Source organism: Carassius gibelio, chromosome B7 (assembly GCF_023724105.1).
Source record: "Carassius gibelio isolate Cgi1373 ecotype wild population from Czech Republic chromosome B7, carGib1.2-hapl.c, whole genome shotgun sequence".
NCBI classification, from domain to species: domain Eukaryota; kingdom Metazoa; phylum Chordata; class Actinopteri; order Cypriniformes; family Cyprinidae; genus Carassius; species Carassius gibelio.
In genome coordinates this window covers 27,180,181-27,204,003 of record NC_068402.1, presented here as the reverse complement: position 1 = coordinate 27,204,003, position 23,823 = coordinate 27,180,181, and the positions used below count along the sequence as shown (strand labels likewise).

Below are 23,823 nucleotides of genomic sequence, written 5' to 3'. Positions count from 1 at the left end.
TGTACTTCTTGAACCAACATACTTTTTTGATGGATCTGGCATCTTTGAGTGTGACTATTTCTCAGTGTTTATCAACTCAATTTTGTGGGACAGTTACAAAACTGGGAATGTTGTCCCACATCTTGCAAAATGTAAGCAGTGTCTTTTGTTTCAATTAGTGGATGCTGTATCATAGTGGATCACCATCACCAGCTTCACTCCGACTTCCACTTGGCAGATAGCCACCAAAAGCTATTTCCTACTTCCCTGGTTCATACTCACTTTCTGGCCCTCCCATGTATGATGGCCAGGGACTACGATTGCGCATCAGAGCCTGTTTGGATGCCGGTTCTTTGCCTCCTCATGCGCTAATGCAATAGATCAGTCATCTAGCAAGTATGCTGCATGTAGGCAAAATGCACTTCCCATATTTGTCGTGGGCTCCTTTGACAGACCTAGCAGACAACACACTCTGTGTCTGAAGGATATAATGTGCTCTGCCACTGGGCCTATCACATCTCAAAGCCACAGGAACCCTGCCCCCAGGTACATTGAACATAGTTCCACTGAGGCCATTGGCAAGGTATCTGGATATTTGGTTAAAGCTCCCCAATCCTTCCTGGTGGCTCCTCAGGATCGTTCGGCTGGGCTATATGGTCTAGTTCATCAGGAGTCTGCCAAAGTTTAGTGGCATTCTGTTTATCTCCATGTGAGGCAAATGCTGCTGTGTGGAAGTGGTGCAATAGAGCCTGTCCATTGGTTGAGATAAAAAAAGTGTTTTACAGCCCTTACATCATTGTACCCAAGAAGGGTGGGGGGCTCAGACCAATGTTGGACATGAGGGTGCTGAACCGGGCCCTTCACAAGCTCCTGTTCAGAATGTTGACCCTCGAGCACGTTAACATGTGTCAGGCACCGAGATTAGTTTGCAACAAAAGACCTGAAGGAGGTGTACTTTCATGGCATGATCCTTTAAAGATACAGGCCGTTTCTTTGATTTGTCTTCAAAGGACAGGCTTTTTGAGGTCACGAACTAGCCGTATAAAATTGCAATTATTGTATGGAATGGTCCAAAAGAAACGTCCAGAAATCGCCCCCTGTCTGAACAGCTCATTGCTTTGGAGGTCAGCAAAAGGGGAATGCTGTCTCAAACAAAGGATCTCCAACTGGATTATGGATGTGATCCTTATGGCCAATCAGGCCACAGGCTTATCAAGCCCATTGGGTGTGAGGGCATTGTTGCTTCGTCAGCTTTAGCGAAAGATGCTTTACTAGCAGACATGTAGAGCTGCAGGTTGGGCTACACCTAATACATTTGCAAGATTCTGCACTCTGCAAATGGAACTTTCGGTTAGGATGTGGTCTTTGTAGCACCCTTTCCCCTCAAGAATAGGATGCTTTCCCAATGTTAAGATCCAGGACTTTTCAATAGTTACTTTTTCTTACTTTCAGTTCAGAAGCTGTGGCATTTAGTATAGGGACCCCTAGTGTAAACTTTGATACAACGTCAAATGAATGGGATTTTTTTGGTCAAGTATTGTTAGCCTAACTCCCGGATGGAGGAAACAGAGACATGCTGTACCTTATGCCACAACTTAAACTGCCTCTGAGCAGGCCCGTCGCAACAAGGCAGGCAAACCAAGCAATTGCTTGGGGCCCTGAGCTGACCGATTAAAAATAGGTCATTGCGCTTACATCAAACCACGATACGGACTAATATCTGTAAATATTAAGCAGGAACAGTCTGTTTAAATATGAATCCTGCATGTTCTGTGTGTCTCTGTTATGAAAGGAGCAGAAGCGCGTCTTCCTTGAAGACGCACTGAAGCGCGCGTGACGCTCGCGGTGATTTCAGTCTCGCGTCTGATGTCTCACTAAATAAGAATGTGAACGCATGAACAACATCTACAGAACTGCTCTTAACAAAAACTTTAGTTTGCTTAATTTTCAATAATTAAAAGATAAATTAATGTTTGGTGTTTAATGTGCATCTCAGAAAATGCTTTATTTAAAAACCCACCTGAATGGCACTTAAATGCACTTAATTCAATTGTTCAAAGTACAAGTAGTACAGACAGAGAAACAATTATTAATAATTAAATGTCTTTTTTTTATGTATGCATTGCATTCTATGCATTTAAAAAAAAGGAAACAGTGAAATTGTAAAACGTACTTCACAGGTAATTTCAGATTTTTGTTTCAATTATTTCCCAGCTACACCATCAACTTCGTCCTCAACATCAACAGATGCATCACTTCTCAGTGCTGATTTTTCCTCTATAAAGCACAAGGTACCACAAGCTCTATAATTATAGCTGAGATCCTGCACAGCCCAGAGTTTAAACTAAGTATGTGCTGTCATATTATTAGAAGAAAAAAAAAAAAAAAACAGTGCAAATCACTATTGAATTCCCACCAAACTATTTTTTCAAGCAGTATTTGCACTGTAAACTTTTTAATTTAATTTAATTTATATAAAGTGCGGGTGAACTTAAACTGTATGGCTATGCTGTGGTTCCTATAGGCTTTGCGTGTGTGTGTGGGGGGGGGGTTGTCGGGGGGCCTCTATGTCCATTTTGCTTGGGGCCCCCAAATTCCTTCAAACGGCCCTGCCTCTGAGTATGTTGATATGTTTTTATGAACAGAACAAATGCCACACTGGCCTATTTATACCAGGGTGTCGGGGCATAGCCAGCTTTGCAAATTTTGCTCACCAATGTCATAGGCCTTTTTTCAGTGATGTCAGGGGTGTCTGACCTTGGTCAAACAACATAATTAAAGCTATTGTTAAATTGCCTGGTGCACTTTTATTATACATTTAGACCTTTGTGCCAGCTCTCTGTGCAAAATCAGTTAAAGTACTGCTGGAATCCCATATGATATTAAAATTAGAAATCGAAAAAAAAATTTGAGAATGGAGAATTCTCAAAAAATGTATAATTAAAAAAAAAGGTAACATCTGATTAGAACAGAAACTATATCAAAATCAGCTGTGATCACCACCTGTAATTATTCACATAATCTTACAATTATATCTTAACTTTTTGTCAAACTCACTGGCAATGAATTTCACGATGCCAACCTTCCTAAAAACTACATCCAAATCCCATCTGAATTATTCCCTGAAATCATTGATGTGATATATATATATATATATATATATATATAATTCTAACATAATTAAAAAAAAAATCCCATCTGAACGTGTTATAGAAAGATTGGGAAGTGTCACGTCTTTCCTTATGTATCAGCCAAAAATCTCTCTTTCTCACTTATTTTCTTAGATCTTCTTGTCAAGTCAAACCTGTGAAAGCTCTAACAGGTTTGATAACCATATAATCACATCTTTGACTGTTTCTCTCTCACAAACAAAAACACAAGGACAGACAGTCTGACTCTTTCATTATCTCAGCCTATGCAATGTGGAAATTGAAAAATCATGCTTATTTCAAACCCATATCAAGAGAAACAAAGAGAAAGAGATGAACTGGCTTAAATGTCAGCCCAAACCCCAACCCCCACCCCCATTTCATTAAACTTTCTATCTTTTTTCTGAAAAATTAGTTTCCCACCCCCTAATTTGCCATCTATCATCTCCTGGTTCTTTTTCTTTCCTCTCATGTATGTTTTAACATCCTCACATCAGTCATTCTCCTCTTCTTTCATGTCATCATTATCTATTTAGCGTACTTTGAACGTTATGGCTCATTACCCACCCATGTGCCACAGTGGACCGCTGGCACTTTTTAGAAGTTGAAGGTGATTGTGTGATTGGCTGAGGTATATGGGATGACATGCCAGCTGCTGCCAGTCTGTCAGCACATCATGCTAGAAACACACTAGCTCATGGAGCCAACATTTGGCATTAGCAGCTGTTTTCCTACATCTGTGCCTTTGTTTCTGATTCATTTTAGTGATGCCATGTAGACAGAGAAAAGAAGTGGTCCAAGAACTGATCACTGAGGCACCCAAAAGCTAGAGGTTGTGTATCTTTATTGGGGGTTGTATCTTTATTGGGGTTTTTTTCAGTATATTGTCTTTCATACTATATCTCTACATTACAATTGGCCTATAACTGTCCTAAACATTCTCTCAGCATCTTTTTTTAAACAGTTTGACTGGTACTTAGCATACTGATAAATAACTCTTCAATCCACTGTCACTTCAAGTTAATCGCCAGGGAACGCCTCAACAACTTGTTGTCTTTGCAGTGCTAATTAAGCCACTTCCAATTTCGGAGTGGAGGATTTAGATGACAAACAGAAAAGGGGGAAAACTAAGTGAGGGTAGGTCATCTTCTAAACACAAACAGGGCAAAGTTAAACAGTGCATACAGAGAGGGTTTCATAATCACTAACCAATATCAAAATAAAAAAACAATGCAAACTGAGTAATGAGACTAATCCCAAACCATACTTGCAACATGAATTCAGCTAACAAGGCTCCAGATTAGAGATAATAAATGCTCTGGATGAGACTCTCAAGGCAGAGAGAATACTTAAAAAAAACTAAAATACAAAAGAGGTCACCGAATGAGTTGTTAGATGAGAGCAGTGGTAGTGAAGGAACAATAACGTTCAGCATTCTTTGGTGTGTATGATATACACAGTGTTAAAAGCTTTTTTTAAGCATGCAATTAAATATTCCCTCAATAATCAAGCATTTTTATCTCGAAGTATAAGAATGTCGATCAATTTTCAGTGTGTGGATAAGCAGAAAGAGAATTCAAAAAAGAAAGCAGAAAGAAATAAAAGGAAGGAAGAAAATAAGATACGATATAAATCACTGACAAAGCTTGAAGTTAACCACTTTAGGTCTGATCTGGCGTATAATTACAGATGGACAGACTGTATTAGTGTTTAATTACACAAGGGTGTGATACGTTTTAATAAGACGTGTCAGAGTGTGCTTGCAATTTGGTTCTTTCCAAACCATTCCTCATTTTCCCTGTCACTTTGATTCCTTTCTGCTCATTGTACTGACCTGTATAAATAAAAGGGAAAACACTAAAACAAAAAAAAAAAAAAAAAAAACACTTTCTACTGTGCCACTGCTTTACTTTAAAGGATAGTCCCTGAATAAAATGATTAATTTCCTATAAAAAACAGACTTTCATTGTTTCATTTCATTGTCATTACCATTTTTAAAAACATGTCTTTGTGTTAACTTAAATTTAGACTAAACAGGGATAGTGAAAGATAGTGTCAGGAACAGAAGGAGCTCTTTCAACTGGCAGCATTTCTTTTCATATTCCAAGTACACTCACCATTATCGGCGTATATATCTAAATGTATTTCAATCCGAGTTTCCATCTCAACATAAACCAAATTAGTTTTTGCATTTACTTTAACAAATTGGCACAGGAAACATTGCTATGGCAACGGGGCGTGGTTGTCTTGTCTCCATCACTTAAAAGTACACAATGGATCAAATCAGTATGCACTTTAATTTAGATGCATTTTAATACAGTTCAATCAAAGTTTTATTGTATTGTATGCCAGCTTTACTCATAAACTTAATGCATTGAGGACTTTACTGGCATGTGTGCTGGTGTCATGCATATTAAGAGATGCTGAGTTGGGGAGAAGGCCTTGGCCCTCTGCAGTGGCTCCAGGGGTCTGATAGAGCAATGAGGCAGCTGTGAAGGCTCTAATCATGGCTGGGACAACAGGCCTGCAGTCTCCCTCTGCCTGGACATCTGCCCTTTAATTAAAGGGCTTCATAGTGTGTGTGTGTGTGTTTGTGTGTGTGTTCATGTGTGTGTTCATGTGTGTTTGTGTACGTTAGTGTGCGAAGAATGTACTGTATGTGGATGCGTGCAGGCTGGGCTGGCTATAGGTGATGTAGCCAGTCGCCCAGGGCCCTGGGATGCTTGGAAGATTCCTGTGAAATGGTCCAGAGCAAATGAGTAGATTACAATATATGACATGCAGATGCTTAAAGCTAAATTTAGTAAGCAGCGCACTCTGACAATACATGATCAAGTTTCATCCCATTGCTGTGCCATACACAGTCTGAGTTAACAAAGTATAAAACCAAGTCTAAAGCCATTTGAATGCTCATGGACTTAATTTAAAATAAAAAACGAAATAGTTGGCAAGTAAAAGCACAAAAACAACAAACAGTTTAAATATAATCATCAAATTGCCACAGTTCTTCTGGATTAAGTCTGTCTCAGTTTGCTCTGCTTCTTCATGTTATTCCAGACAGACTGGATGATGATGAGATCAGATCTCTGTGTGGGGCACTGCCTGCTGTCAGACTCCTTGTGCAAATAAATATCTCACTAGATTATTACAATTAAAGGCAAAGTGAATTTTGGAAATGTAAACTGATATTTCCTACTGACCTACTACAAAAAAAGAGAAATAACTGACTTAAAAAAACGTATATAAACGCCTCTCAGGAGCTTCCGTTTCAGCAGGATGCATTTGCTCTGATGTCCACATCGCAAACTAATAATTTGATTTAACCAGTTCTTCTTAGTGAACCGGTTGAAGCAGTTCACCAAATCAGACTGAATCGTTTGAAACGGTTCGCGTCTCCAGTAAGCAATAATCCACAAATTACTTAAGTTATTCACTTTTTTAATGTGGCTGACACTCCCTCTTTTTTTTTAGAACTGACGAGCTGATAATACTACTCATGTGTGTAATTTTTCTAGAGGACGAAAAGCATGATTTTGTTAAACATCAGAAAGTGTGATAATTTTCACATATTTTATTTTACTTTTTAAAAAAAGATGAATGTATCTAATCTGGGTACTTTGTTCAGTTGAAGATTATGTTAGGTTATAGGCCAAAGGGAAGTTGGACAATAATTAAGACTCTGTTTAATAGGAATAAGGGATGATTTATGAAATCCCTTTACTGTAATTATTACAGAACATGAACATGAACACGAGTAAAGCAGCTGATGATATATTGAACTGCAGCATGCCGGTTAGAGTGGAACAGGTATGCACTGAACCAAATAAGAATGCAGATTTTGGTGCCTCAATTCGGTGCCTCTTAAATGCCTGAGCGATCGATTGAAATATTTGTCCTGGTTCTCCAAAATGTATACACGAACCATGGGCGTCGCTAGGCTTGTTTAGCGGGGCTATAGCATTTAGCTTCATAAACTGTACACAAATTTGCAATCGCCTCAGAGCCAGTCCCCTTAAATTTCATATGAAAACGGCGGCCGACCTGTCTCCTCCCCATCTTGTCTTAATGTTTGGAAATGTAAACTGATATTTCCTACTATCATACTACAGCAAAAGATAGAAATAACTGGCTTAAAAACTTTTTGGGGGGTGAAAATACGATATGCCTAAGACTGTACTTTACAAACTACGTTGTTGCTACTTTATAAAGAATGACCATACAGTCATTCACAGAACTGATTAAAGGCACTCATTTTAACTTAATATCAGATTGACTGACAGAGATCCTACAGTAGAAACATTATGTGTGCTTTTGTATTAAATAATGACCCAGAAGTATCGGTTCAGGCACCGTTTAGGCACTGGTCCTGTTTTAACAGTATCGAAATGGCACCGGTATCGGATAAAACCCAATCGATACCTACACTAAACTGAGAACCGTTTCTTTCTAACACGTCCGATTTGAGAACTGATGAGCTGATGACACTACACATGTAAGATTCAGCGTGAAGCTACCTAGCAAATTGCCTCCTATGACTGACACAGCACATCTGAACCGAACTGGTTCTTTTGGACAACTGTGCCAATGTTATCAGTGTGGGATCCGAAGAGTTGAATGAATGGCAATCTGGTGAAACGTATCGCAATGGATTATGTACAGTAAATGGATTATGGTCTCTGTGCTGATGACAACTAATTTATTTACTTTATATCTTCAAGGCTTAAATCCTGGTGTGAACATCACTGCCTGTTTCTGTATTTAGGTGCTTAGTTGCAAAACTTAATTGTAAACTTTTCAGATCATGATTATGATGTTTTAACTGACTGAAGTTATGTTTGGGACAATGGACTAGATAACAGTACATCATCGCAAATGACATCATTACTTTAGGGCGTAAAAGAACTTATGAACTGGATTTTTGAACCGGTTCATTGAAACAAACTGTTCGAAAGAGGCGGTTCGCAGAAAAGAAACGAACTTCCTATCATAACTGAAACACTGTATCTTGAATCAGTCTCTTGAATTGCATCCAGGACGTCTGAATTACAGTCTTGCTTTACAGTGCCACATTGGTCAAACCACATTATTGCAGGCTCTTTCATTAGGTCATATGAGATCAAACGACTACTGTACAACAAAAATATTTGTTGACAATCTTTTATTGATGATGTTGTCGATAATATCAACTAATCGTTCAACGCTAATTTAAAGCACTTTTTCATGGCAGAAACAGTCAACTGTCTATAAAAAAACACAAAGAAGTTGCATAAAATTTTGAGCAAACAAGCAAATCAACCTGTCACAGAAAATGTTTTTTTTTTTTTTTTTTTTTTTTTTTTTTTTTACTAATTTATAGAGAAAGAATGTGCTTGTCAAGATTACAAGATTTCAATTAAAATAAATTGCTCCCTAAAAAAATTCAGACATTTTTTTTTTTAAGGACAATGTGGCTCTTATCTGCAGTACACTGCTTATCTCACACTACACCTTGAAGTGAAGAGGAATTATTCTGCAAAATTCAAGAAGCTTACGGCAGGTTTTTCATAAGTCAAACCATTTTGCTGTTTCTCTGACTATATCAACTGTAAACACACTCATGCACAGACATTATTATGCTATGCAGTCCTCTGCTATTTTCCTAAATTATAAACACAACTTTCTTTCAAGTTAAGTCAATTACAACTCCTGCATCTAAATCCAAACTATCTACAGAGCACAACTGGAGGAAACACAGTAGACCTCTGTATTTGTCCAGTAATGTGGTTTTACATAGATTGCCGGTGGTAGAATGAGGTTAGGGCAGGGAACACACATGTTGAAATTAGTGACATGGCAGGCACGCTGATGATAAGGCTCTGTCACAGTGTAAAAGTTAAGCGATGCCATAAAATTATCATCTGAGAGACAGAAATACATGTTAACAATTATTCAGCTCCTGTATAATTGCAAATTAAAATATAGCATAGTGTGCATCTGAGTCTATGTATGCCAATGTTTTGTTTTTAACAATCTTCTATGATGACTTGCTATAAAGCAGTCAAATTAAAAATGTGATGCTATTCTGTCTTTCACACAAATACAGACACAGACAGACTCAGAGCTCCAGAGATACGAGACCTGACACTGAGAGACAGACATTGAGAGTGAGTTGGGATTGTTTTTCTCTTTTGTCTTTCCCTGTTATATTTACCAAAAGGTACAATCAGAGGTTGCTCTGGTAAGCCCAAGGCCACATCCATGTCAAACCCAGAATATTCTGAAACATCACAGGAGGAACAGAGCAAATAATAAAAGAAAACTACAAAGATATCTGAGAGTATGAGGAAAATTGTTATTTGTGCAGTTAAAAAAAAAAATCACATGAAATCATCCCATGAAATCTGAGACTTAAAATGATAGTTCATTTAAAAATTTACGTTTTCGGATGTCATGCTATAATTTTGGTTTCAACAAACCAACATTTAAGTTGTGAATGTTAAATTTAAGAACAAGTTAAAGTGATATCAGAGATTCAGAATGTGTTTCATAAATGATTGTTTCAAACAACTCATATTGAACTCAGACAAATGCGATTTGAGATGAACGTTAAACAGAAATTAAACTTATTTTCCTCACACAAAGCTACCATATGACTTTAAACTACTTGGTATATAGTGCACAAGTCAAATGAACTTGACTTGAATGGTGCTTAGAGCTTGACAAGCCCAACATTGCACCATTTCATACAACACATCACTGTGTGTAAAACAGCAGTGTGAAGATTCTTCTAAACATCTCCTTTTGTGTTTAACATGACACTTAGTAGATATGACATAATTTCCATTTCTAAGTAAACTATCTCTTTAAAATACATTTGAACATTTTATCTCTTAGAGTATATCTAGATTTGTGTGTTCTGTGTTCCTGTAGTTTACAGTCTTGGAAGAAAGTGTACATGATGAGCAGGTTTTTGAGTCTGATACAGGAGGAATCTGCCCATCCAAAAACATTGCTCATGGGTGAGTGATCTACTTTTGCTTTGCACAAACATACTCAAAGATGAGCACTGACTGAGATTTCACGCTGTGGTCCACTTGGAACACATTTCTAGTACTCACAGTAGATTCTGGGTCACCCTAGGGAAAGGCCTAATGAAAAACTCCACGTCACAAGAGAGAGGCCAGAAAGAACATTTGGTATGGCAAGGAAAACAGAGGGGTTGAATTAGTTAGAAAAAGTCAGCAATGAAAACAAAAAATCTGAAACTGTGAATTGAAAGGACAGAATTAATTTTGTACATGAAATATGGAATGTGTGCAATCACACCTAAAGAAACTCCTATTAAAAAAAAACAGATTGAGCATAAAATTATAGGAATACAAAGAGACAGGATGGCAAAACAGTTCATATGTGAGCACAAATATGTGAGAATGCTTCTCTGTACCTTATAAATTCTTCATGAAATATGAGCAATAAATCAGTGTGAAACGGTAGAATGACATCAAGGCACAGCCCTCAGTAAATCGTAGCATGAAGGTAACAGGCAAAGACACATTCAGACACACACAAACTAATCCGCCAGACCTCCTTGTCTGTCTTCATCTCATCCGCGCCTCAGTGCTGACCCCTCTCTGTATTTCAATTATTATGTGTTACCACCTCTACACTCATTCAATGGTTTCTGTTTCTATGACAATCTAAGGGCGCTGCAGAGTTTCACTGGGGCTATACGAATATTAACCTACCAGAACCTCTCTCTCAAACACACACAGACACTTATTTTATATTAAGCTGGAGTGTAGCGGTATACAATGCATGAAATGTGATATAGTCAAAGAGATGCATTAAGTGAGTGGTGATAGATTCATTGAAGGCTGGAAGACAGAACTGAGAAAGGGGAGTAAACAGAAGATGTTTAGAATGAATAAAAGTACTAAAGGCATTAGTATTTTGCTTTCAAAGAGCACATTTGTTCACAAAAATGTGGAGAAATAAGGATAAAAGGGGGAAAGAATGAGAACATGAGACAATGTTCTGTTTCTAGCCATTTAATATCTTGTAAAACGTTGTTAAAGGGTTAGTTCACCCCAAAACTTAAAATTCAAAAAAAAAAAATTAAAATTCTAAATGTTTACAAATAAAGAATTTAATCCATTTAACACCTTAATATGAGACACCGTAATACAAAAAGAACATCTTAAAATGATTATAAACTTGATGATGTACTTATTATTTACATTTTATTTACATTGTGATCATTACATGTAATTAATGTTAATATTCTCAAATCCTCTGAATGATGTATATACTACGGCACTATGTCCTTATTTTAATTTATTTTATTGAATTCTTTTACTATGTGTTTTTGGTCAGGTAAAAAAAAAACACTCTTCTGGGTTTTGATAGATCAGATGAACATTAAAATGTAACGGTAAAATAAGAGGTTCTTTTTAAAAATTATTTTCATTACTTTTATGAGGGTTAAGCTGGTATGACCTGGTTTTTCCAGCAGGAACAAGAGTAAGAGTGAGGTGAATTGAAAAGGAGAAGAGCAAGGGAAGATTGTGGACTGAGAGAAGGGAGACAGAGTGAGACAGGAGCCAGAAAAGCAGAGATACGGCGAGAGGGGACTGTTTCACTGCTGAAATACAGAATATTGCTGATTATCTCCAGCCTATGTCCATCAAAGACCCCATGATGTGTGAGTGTGAGTCGGCTCTATGTGTGTGTGTGTATTTCATTTTTTGGCAGTGCTTTCTGTTTCATTTTTGTAGGTCTACTTGCTGTGTGCCCCTGTTGTGAAGACTTATTGGATAGTAAATCAACAGAGACCAACTGAAACACAAATGATAGAAGCCATTTGCTTTGTCCTCTCACAGCTGATCTCTGTGACAACTCAGACAACTACTGCAGTTACCTGTGGCTTGAATGACACAAACGTTAAACACAGACACAGTTGAAACTGCATTACACACTATCCCAAGATTTCTAGCTGTGAAGCCAACCATTACACACACCCTTAAGTTATTTACCAACAATAAATGGACACACAGAAAGAGGTCAATTTACAAGGACATAGCATAACCATTTTGGCAGCTAAACTTTCACAGCCATTACCTGAGTACTTTAATTTGCATTTCACCCACTATTTTATACAGTATATATAAGCCTCATAAGCCTGAATCATATCAAACTCGCAAACCCACTGTATATATCATACTACAAAAAAGAATTTGAGTTCTTCAGTCTTATACTTCATGCATGGTTGCGCACGTACTGTACATTCAATCATTACCAAAGTCATGAATATAACTGCAACAGCAGGTTCACTGTACAACGCTGTAACCCCCTAAAAATTGGTGCCATTAATGTGACAAAAGTGCAGTATGTGTGAAACAGGATAAAGACAAACAATCTGTATACTAAAGATAACATCTGTCTTTACTTGCTCGTCTTTACCTCACTGGAAAATTTACAATCCGATTATGGAAGGATGTCTACCATATTCATTTTCTCCATATGGCAAGAAATACATGGAATGTAAAAATGTATAAGATGCATTAAGATGTACTAAAATGTATAAGAGGAAAAAAAAATTACTAAGTCTTCACATTTTTGTGACAATGTGTTCTTTCAAATTAAATTCTTGTAGCTCTTCCCTTAGCCGTGAAATAAGCCGTCTGACATGCCTGAGAAACACACAATCTAATAACTTTACTGCGGGACTAAAAGCATTTCATTGTGAAGGTTTACTCAAGCGGGACAATCTTTGGACAGAAAGAGCTAAATAACACACAGGTAGTAACACACAGATACACACATTCTCCCACACAGAAACACATTAGCTGACAGAAACCTCTTACATTGTCTCGTCGTTCTGGAACTCCAGTTTTCCCGACACTTCCTCATAGTCTTCCCCTCCACAAGCTGTGGCATCCACTGTATGGTACGGTACAGCCACCAGACCACGTGCTCCTGATGTCCTCATGACCTTCACCTGCATGATGCCAATACTTTCGCTAACTCGCATCGACTCGCTTTCGAATGTGAAAATTCCTGCGTGGTCGTCATCGTAGATCGTCACGGTCGCCGTGTGCGCCTCACCAAGGGCTGCGCTAGGAGCAGGTGCACCAGTCTCCATACTAATAGGATGTCCATCAGCCCACCCGACAATACGGGGATTGTTCAGGCGCACATAGAAGTATTCATCTTCCTCAAAGATGTCATCATCAATAATGCCTACGGAGATCTCTTTAATGTTCTCGCCAGGTTTGAAGACGAGTGTGCCCTCAGCAAATTCATAGTCAGAACCGGCATTGGCTGTGCCATCTTCTGTTCGGTAGTCCACCTAGAGTTGGGCATAAATAAACATTTAGAAAGATCAAAGATCTTCCTTGTTTCCATTAAATAAACAGAACTGATAAATTTAATAGACAAAATCAGACGATGAATTAAGGAATATCCTATTCCCCTCATAAAATGACTGAACTAATGAGTGTTTTACTTTAAACTCACCTTAACAGTGCACCCAGCATCTCCTCCATGCCTTTGCACAGTAAGTTTTAAGGACCCACAGTTCTCAAAGCACTGGTAGAGGGCAGGTTCAAAGTCTATTCTTGTGACAAGAGGGTCATCCTCCTGCTCCCGAGGTTCCCCACTGCTGACCACTTTGCGGGCCTGATCCGCTGCGTGTTTCTTTAAGACGTTCCCAGCACCAATCATCATCCTTGTCGCCTGAATGCGGTAGAAAGCTCTGCTCTTCTGCTGCTGTATTAGAACCTGCAGAGTTAAGGTTGAGAAGGGTTTTTTATTTCTTTCTTTAGTTTGCAGTTTAGTTGCAGATCAATTTCTTAAGTCGTAAAATAGCTATTTAATATTTGCTACATGTACATTCTGAACCAGACTAGGCATTAAATAGAATTTTCCAATAGGTTTCCCAAAAAATTCCTCTGTCTTCAGCTGTTTGAATAAACAGGAGTCAATGTGTATAGAGCACAATAAGCTACAGTCTGACTATTGTGTATAATGCTACAAGTTACAACTTTTTTTAACAAAAGTACTTGTGTGATTTACACAACATTTAAAACAAGACCATTTTTGCAGTCTTGCTAAAATCTAACTTTAAAAGTGTATGTACATATACCATACTCAAACAAAGATAACAAACCATGTTTAAAGCAGTTCAAAGACAGTAAGTATTTGGGGGGGGGGGGTCTATGGATATCTTACAAATGTCTCTGCATACTAAACTGGGAGAGCAGGGGACAGGGGGGCACAACCTAATACTGGGCTAGTTGCAACACACATAAGACAGATGGTCGGAAAGTTTCCACTCGTGCTAGAATAACGAAAATTTGTGTATTTTACTACTTGCCACATTAACACTAAACAAACGTCTTTAGAAGATATCACTAAACATTCATAGCAAAAGGAAATATTTTACCTACATTATTGTTATTCCATGACATTAGCAATGTAATTCATAAAGAATTTTTATGAATTCTATTGAGAAAACATGATAAACGTGAATAAAAAAATGTGATTATTATTTCAAGACATTTTAAACATTCTTACTGGCTCATTTATATGTCTCCTGTTCTAAAAGCTGTGTGTGGAGGCAGGAAGAGTGTGTTGTGTTCAGTTCTGTGATTTTCTGAATGTCTTTCTAAATCTGCTCACATCGTACTACGGGGTATTTGTGTTTATCATCAAACTATTTTGTAGATATCTTAGTTTGTCCCTTTTTATTATATCAGGTAAAATCTTACGTTTTTGTAAAGTTGTGACAATGTGCTCATTGCCTATGGGGCATGTTGTCACATTTCACTTCCATTCTTTCAGCGTAAATAGACAAAACTCCATTGATCAGTGCTTCTCAATTAGTAGGTCATAAATGAAAAACAAGCTGTTTTGATCAACCATTGAGTATGTGACTCCTTAACATTCCAGAGAAATTTAGAAACCAATAATATTTAAAACAATAAATGTTTATAATATTTATAACCGTGACGAGTGGGGCGGGGCCAAAGAAACGTGGGAACAGAGCGAGGCCGGTGGAGTGATTGGGAAATGAGCGACACCTGCTGGATCCACCGGTCTTGAGTCCCACGGAGGAGATCCGAAGGATAAAAAAGAGGAGCGACGACAGTGAAGGACGAGAGAGGACCAGGCCTGGGATTTGTTTTGTGTTTGGTTTTTGTTTGTATGCGACAGTCATCCGTGAGGGGCTGTCGCACTGTTTGTGTTTATTTTGGTATTAAAGTCTTAATTTGAATGTCCACGGTTCCCGCCTCCTTCTTCCTGTGATCATGGAGTTTTTGTCTTTATTACAATAACTATATAATTTTATACCATTTATAATTTTAGACAAGAAATTTTATTAATATGTTATACATCATTAAATTTATTTAAGTAAATTTAGAAACGAAATGTGTTACCTGATAGTTGGCCATCTCTATGAGCTGCTCCATGTCTTTGTCAGGATGTCTTTGCTTCAGTTCCTTTAGAGTTCTGGCCATGTCTCTCCTGGCCTCCTCCTCTTGATCACGTCCACCAATCCCACTTTCCCCTCCCAGCATTCCGTCCAGATGTGTTGTGATTCCATCAATTTCCAGCATGTCCATCTTTGTGAATCCTGCCTCCTTGCCAACTTCTTCGCCGCCCTCGGACACAATAATTCCACGGCCTTTTTCAGTTCGGTACCGCTTTTGGGCATACTTGTAAAAGAGCAATCGTCGATCAGCAACCCAGGCCTGGACCACGCAGAGAGGGAAGAAGAGGAATGTCAGCACTGCTTCCCACACTTCCACCTCACCAGGGGAGAACACGGAGAGGATAAGATACAGCCAGATATAAGCAAACATGCTCCAAGCCGCAGTCACGAAAAACACCCGAAGGTGTTTGACCTTCCGTCTTTCACCTTCAGGTACCACATAGACACAGATGCCAATGATCACAAACATGTTGAAAGCGGCACTTCCCACAATGGTGCTGGGACCAAGAGTACCGGCCTCAAAATTATGCCCACAGACCTCAATGACAGAAAGCAAAATCTCAGGGGCCGATGAACCCAGAGCCATGAGGGTCAGATTGGAGACAGTCTCATTCCATATGCGAACTGTCGTGGTGACCGTTTCGCCATTAGGCCTCTTTGTAGTGATCTCCTTTTCTTGAGAAGTTATAACTTCGATGGCAGTCATGAAGCGGTCAGCAATGATTGACATACCTAAGAACATGTAGACTAGTGCCACTAGGTACACAATGGCACGGGCCACTTTGTCACCAACTGAGGGATTCTGGGGATTCCACACTGGTAAAAGGACCCCGTCTTCACACATGTCATTTTGAGAACAGTTAGATTTAGATTGGCCTACATCTTGGGAGTCAGCTTGAGAAGGGATGGAGAAAGACAGGAGGAGGACGGGGAGGATCAAGGAAATGAAGGAGAAGGGGAAGCGGCGATATGAACTGAAGGACAAAGGCATGGTAAGGTCTGGACGGTCTGTTTGTGGATTCCTAAAACTTTACACCACCTGAGGAAAAATAGAGAGACAAAGAGACACTGGGTGAGTGAATGTAAGTTGGTTTTACAGTCTGGCATAGATTTTATTCATATAAAGACATTGGAAAAGAAAACGAGATGCTGTAAGAAAAAGGACATTAAAATATGCAGCACCTTGCTGCACAGAAAAGTCCCCTACAGCTAGTAGGTTGTAGCTCATAAATGGTCAGTAGTTCTGTTTTGATCCACCTTTGTGTGTGTGTGTGTGTGTGTGTGTGTGTAGGAAATGATATTACTCTTCACTATTCAAGAGAAATAATTTAAAAAAAAATATTTACCTTGTAAATATATAGATATACTTAAAAACAAATCCACTGCAGTAAAGAATCCAGAAATTTGCTGTATAGGCTGCGGTTTTTACCATCTCTACGAGACCTTTGGTGTGAAAATCCATCTTTCTCTTGCTTCATTTGTGTTTGTTCCAGCTTTCTCTGTAGTTTTGTCGCAGCACATTAATTCCCCTTCATCTCAACACACCTACACTATAGTACTATACATCCCTCCTCTTTCTGCCCTTCATACACATTTTGTTAGCTTACTCTTTTCATCTCTACCTTTTGCAGAGCTGACTTATTTTTTTGCTCCAGATTATATTTTTTTTTCATCATCCTATGAATTTATCTTATTTTATTTTTATTATTTCTCTACCTTTCTTGACACCCTTTATCAAATCAATTACTTTGGTTGAACATAAAAACATACCAACACACCCAAAGTCTAACAATATTAAGATTTCTTTGACCATTTATCTAACGTTTTACCATTGCTAAGTAAACATATTGGCATACAACAGTGTTCAGTCTTCATGGATTATAAATAAATAATGAACATTTTAACCACCAGCAAAATCAATAAATCAATTCTTCAAAACCAACACAAACAAACCACACATAAACATAGAGAAATGTGCTGTAATGTCATCAGTAAGTTATGATCATTGTGTTAGTAACCAGTTGGACTGGCTGATGAGTGTGTAGGCAGGTGGGGATATCTGAGCATTTTTACAGGCTTGTAGAATGAAATCATTATGATTTGTAATGTATGTTTGTAATAGACACAGCATGAGTGGAGATTGCTGGTGTTCCTGAGCTTTCTAATGCAGAGAGCACTGTGCTGACTCAGGAGACACACACACACACACAAAACACACACTGACACATGAGATAAATTAAGGAGATCTTACAGGCTGAGTGTACTTGAACAGAAAGGAAATAGAACCTTAAAGAAGATTAGTTGGTTAGGTCATCGCTGAGGGGGTGTTTCTTTGACCACAGGCACTGTTGGCTCTCTAGACTTTCAGAAAATAAACTCTTAAAATACACTTTCAAATTTTTACTAGTTGTTCAATAGTATTGTCCAACAATGGATATACAGTATGTGCAGCACAGGAAATCTTTTTATTATTTTTTTTTCATTCTCAAGTAGGAATATGGTTGTAGCATGAATATTTGCACCACATCTCAAATTATATACATGTATTATGTTAAATAATATTCTGTGGTGGAAAATACACAGTTCTGTAAATGGCATTGATGACAATGATATTGAATTATAATATATATAAAAAAAGCATTTGTAAAAAAAATAGTTTCAGCTTATCTGACTTAAATGACCATGTGTTTTGTTTCCTAGAGATTAGATACTACTTTTGTGCAACTAACCTTCAATTTAACTGTATCTTTAGTGCTTCAGGAAATCCTGGTACTGTCATATTACATTCCATTTTGTCAGGGTCAACAACCCTGTTGGAGTATTATTGGCTTCAGCAGATGCCTCCTAGTGTTTGTTTTGTACTCTATTTTCAGTTTCTCATCAGTTAATAATGACAGTTAATAATGACTTTTAATAATGAAATTCACTGGTACAGATCAATGTTCTCACAACCAAAGATTTCCATTTTTCCTGAGATCATAGATGGAATATAGCAACCATAGGTAACCAGTGGGCTAAAACCAACCAAGATCCCATTAGGAACAACCAATATCCCAGGTTCATCACTATAGGTAAAGCTGATGCCATAAAAAAAAAACCCTGCTCAGCCATGATATTTTCTGACGAGTGTGTAGTATGAGTGTGAGATTTTCTGTGTGTGTAGATGATTTTTACTGTGCCCTCACTATGAGAGGGTTGACATCTTCTCAGCGTATGCCTCATTACCATCCCACCACATGTCCTGTCTGCCCTTGACACACACAAACACAGACTCACACACACATGGGTGCTGGAGGCCGTGCACCCTCCCATTTTAACACCTCTGCTAGACACACTGGGGAGTTGAACACACTGTTGATTCCATCCAAAAATCTATTCAATCTTCTAGAATATGCAGACACACGCAGACAGACTCTGAAAATGCAGTCATATCTTGCCCTCTTTTCCTTGAAGAAGAAGCAAGCAACCATGCAAAGCTGAGGAGACCAAATATAGCAGCTGGTGTTTTCAGTACTAGTCAGTTTCGGGCTTACATCTGCAAGTATGATCTTCCCGGCCTATCCATGGGTGTTCTAGTTTCTGCTGCGGCTGTATTTAGAACCCAGTGTGGTTTGGTTCAGAGTTCCCTATTAAGGAATCCACCCCAATGAAAGGGCTGAGGTTGAACCAAAGCAGGGAGGCACAGGCTAAATAGTGATGATGAGCACAGAAGGGTGGAGTGTGGGTTATAGTGTAGGCTTGTACAAAAAGATTATACTATGTGGCATTCTTTCCCATTTGAAACAGGCTCATCTGGTGTATTTTTACAGTGTTTAAACAAGCCACCAAGATTAGAAAAAAAATATGTACTTTGCCTTGAGACATCTTTTTGGTTCACTGATAATTGCATTCTATTTTGAAAACTGTTTTATATTTGAAAGTCAAAACACTGTAATGAGGATATGAAAATAATAGTGATTCTTTGGCTGGCGCTTACCCGGAATTACATCCTACTAAAAGTGTTTTTCACACCACTTATTCAGTGGTGATTTGAAATGTTTCATTTTATGTTTACACAGGGTAAAGTGCCAGTAAGATAAAAAGTGGCAAACACTGTTTATTGTACCGATACACCACTGGGAACTGTTAAAACACAACAGTCGCATTCCATCTAATATTATACAAATGTTGTATACTCAGAATATTGCACACACACAGCAGAACATTGTATTAGTAATGAGAATTTTTCATTTATTCTTTTTGCATGCTACAATGTAAGTGGCAAGTCATTGAATTTTATGTATTTAATTGATTGCAAAATAAATATACTCAGTTTGTGATGCTTTCAATGTCATCTTACTATGAGGACATTCCAAAAATCAAAGAACTCTCTGAGAATTCATAAAACTATTGTCAAATACACACACAATGCCAAAGGTCTTCACTACAATAAAGTTTGGTTTAACTTTGGTTTAAATTATGACATTTTTTGCATTGAAATATTACATATAAATAAATGTTTACATTTTATTTGATTTCATTTTTAATGCTTAAGTTGCTTAGCAACCAAACTGAATGTAAACAGTGTTTGTAAATAAATAAAATAAAATCAATTTAATTAATTAATTAAATAATCATATTGTAACTACTGTATGTTGGTAACAAAGGAGTTCACTTTCAACTAACAATGCTTTTGGAATAATGTGCCCCAAGCCGAACGGTTGTGAACATTATAGTAAGCTAATGTACAAGGTAATTAGAAATCATTCAACGTTTTACCTGTATGAAGTGTTTGTATACAAATATTAGCTAAAATATCAACATAGCTGCTGATAGCAATGCCAAGGTCATGGGTCGGATTCTAAGGGAACGCATGAATTTATTAAATCTATAAACAGATAGCAATATTGCATGAATGTTCATGTATTTTTTAGTTCAGTTTTTTTTTTTTTATCCCTGCATTAACCAACATTTCACACTATAATTACAAAGGGCTTATAGCACGACCTTTAAAGGGGGGGGGGGGGGGTGAAATGCTCGTTTTCACTCAATATCCTGTTAATCTTGAGTACCTATAGAGTAGTACTGCATCCTTCATAACTCCAACAAGTCTTTAGTTTTATTATATTCATAAGAGAAAGATAGTCTGTACCGATTTTTCCCGGAAAAACACGACCGGCTGGAGGCGTGACGTGTGGGCGGAGCTAAAGAATCACGAGCGCCAGTAGGCCTTTGCGTTGGGAGCATGTGGATGCTGTGACATTACCGTGAGGGAAAACCCATCATCCAAAACAAACCATGGCTTACAGTCAGATTCAGCCGTTTATTTATGATCCAGAATCAGATCCCGAGGCTGAAACTGAACGAGAGCAGCAGCAGCAACGACTGCTCGAACCCGGGTCTCCGGCATGGGAGGCGGACGCACTAACAAGGAGGCAAAGGACTGCCCTTGAGACTGCCCAAAGGTTCGTCATCACACTCACCCTCTCTGACCTTATGGACTCAGTTTCAAAAACTTCCATTTAGGATAGTTACCCCAAAAATAAAACTGTCATTGTGTAATCACCCTCATGTTTTTCCAAGCCAGTATGAATTTATTTCTTCTGCTGAACACAAAAGAGGATACTGAAATATGTTACTAGTTCTGTTTTGATCTACAGATGAATTTTAAATCATCTTTGAAAGAAAGACTTGCCCAGTTGATATACTGATGCAATCTGCCTCATAGACTAACCTTTGCTGAGGAGCATGCTGTGTGGAGAGAGATCTGGTCTAAAGTTCACTTTAGTGATGAGAGCAAGTTTAATTTATTTAGGTCTGATGGGAAACATCATGGCTTCAAACTGGGGAAAGACATTCCCAAGCATTCAGTGAATGATGAAGGAGGAAATGTCATGGTTAGGGGGATGTTTTCTACAGCAGGAATTGGGACTCTTATACAGCTACCTGGCAGAGTGAATGCAAATGTTTAGCAAAGCCTCCTTCAGGAACATGCACTACCTTCCCCTGCATTCATTGTCCAATCAGCCAGAAATTTTTATGCATGCCCACATAAGACAACAAAATAAGAATAGTGAAGCTTAGAATATTAAAATAATTAAATGGCAGGGCCAGAGTCCTGATCTGAACCCGACTTCTCTCTGAAATCTCTGGCAAAGAAATCCACTACATATGGAAGAAACTGGAAGAAGAGTGGATCAAGATCACACTAGAGCAGTGTGAAAGACTAGTGATGTGTTGTGTTGAAGATGTGTTGAAATTATTCATAGCAAGGGCCTCTAGAATTCCTACAAATGTCTGCATCATCACTTTACAACATTTTTACACAAGTGCCTAAAACTTTGCACAGTACTGTAGCTTTGTAGGTTTCTTGAAGTTTTTTGGAGACATTGTCACAGTGGTCTTCTGGATTGAGTCTCTCTCAGTTTCTTCATGTTATTCCAGACAGACTGAATGATGGTGAGATCAGATCTCTGTGTGGAGCACTGGCTGCTTTCAGACTCCTTGTGCAAACAAAAATCTCACTGGATTATTACAATTAATGGCAAAAATAATGTTTGGAAATGTAAACTTATATTTCCTACTGATACACTACAGCAAAAAAAAAACAAAAAAAAAACATATATAAATAACTGACTTAAAACCATTTCTTGTTGGTGAAAAAATACTAGTGGCCCAAGACTTTTGCACAGTAATGTGTGTGTGTGTGTACTTGTTTTTCTATTCTGGTGGGGACTTAAACCTGAATACACACAGACCGATGGGGATTTGTGTCATGGTGGGGACCTAAATTGAGGTCCCCACGGGTAAACAAGCTAATAAATTACACAGAATGAAGTTTCTAACCCTAACCCTAAATCTAAAAATGCAGAAAGTTTCCTGTGAGGGTTAGGTTTAGGGGTAGGGTTGGTGTAGGGCGATAGAAAATATGGTCTGTACAGTATAAATACCATTACGCCTATGGAGAGTCCCCACAACGATAGCTGACCAGAGATGTGTGCGTGTGTGCGCGTATGTGTGTGTGTGTGTGTGTGTGTGTGTTTTGCCCTGAAGTAATTGTTAGAGGTTCAAACAGATGGGAATTTTTATTGATCAAAATGAGCTTGACATGAGCTCTTGTCAATAAGTAATAGACTCGAATTGGCAATCAGGAGTATCTTTTGTTGACAAGAACTCCAGTAGGGATGAGAGTGTAATGAGGTCTGAGTTTAATGAGGAGACAGAAAACCACCATAGCAAAGATTCTATTAGAATAAAGTTCTGTAAGAAACATTTTGGGATGAATTGCTTTTATCTTGTTTCAACTAATGACTGGTTTTCTTTAAAAAACCCACCTTTTTAATCTTTTCATTTAAAGTTATTGAAGACATAAGAATAACACTTTTCCAAATGTCTTATTTGGCCCTGTTCCACATGTTTCCATCATGAAAAAGGCAGTTTAGAAAGGGAAACATCATTTTTGCAAACAATGCTGTTTCAAATCAGGAACCATTAACATTAGTTTTCAAATCAGTGACCACTTTGTCTGCTTACATTTCTGTTATTTTGCCATCAACCTCCTTGTGTATTTTTCCTGTACACAGCCACCATGAACACTGAATTTCATAAACGTGACTATACATGACTCTACATTGTTCAAACTTAACATGTGTGTCAGAGTCTGGGCCCATAAAGAAAAGTCAAAATTCAAAACAAAATAAACATTGTTAAAAATGGTTTTATCTGTATTTTTAAACTTTGTATCTGCACACCTGCTACTATCAAGTTTTGACTAGCATGAGTTTCACTGGGAGTGCGCCGACTGATTCTTATCTCGGTTACTCTATTAGCGGTAATCAATAGGTGTGTAATATTAATCAGACACAGTTTGGAGGAAATAAAAGGGAGAGATAAGATGAAGTGAAGACCTACTGATGCATATCTGGTTTTAGGTTCAATAGCTAATAATTTATAAGCTGTTTTTAAAAGGCATTCATCATGGTGTGGCTTATTCTCCACTCATCCTTTTCATTTTTTCCCCCATTATGTTTGCCCTGTGATCCTTTCTACCATTCTCCATTCTTCATCACCTGTATTTCCCACATTTTCCTCTTTAAAAGCCTAATCACAGTCAGAGGCTTCAGAGGTTACACCTGTTCTACGCCAGCACAGTCTGGTCTGACCCAGGAACAGCCTCTCATTGAACCTGTCTCTAACCAGCTGGCTCACATTCAGATTCAGGACCTGCCGGACAGCCACAGCACC

General features: G+C 38.1%; 1 protein-coding gene across 2 annotated transcripts in view; it reads right to left on the bottom strand.

The window, feature by feature from the left end:
- The window catches only part of slc8a4b (solute carrier family 8 member 4b), a 64,284-nt gene that overhangs the window by 25,739 nt on the left and 14,722 nt on the right, over positions 1–23,823 (bottom strand). For both annotated transcript variants that reach the window (XM_052560943.1, XM_052560942.1), the window contains 3 exons: positions 15,545–16,639; positions 13,623–13,886; positions 12,971–13,455 (listed from right to left, as the gene is read on the bottom strand). In XM_052560943.1, coding sequence (XP_052416903.1) covers positions 12,971–13,455; positions 13,623–13,886; positions 15,545–16,591 — 1,796 coding nt within the window. In that variant the 5' untranslated portion in view covers positions 16,592–16,639. The remainder of the gene's footprint in view (positions 1–12,970; positions 13,456–13,622; positions 13,887–15,544; positions 16,640–23,823) is intronic.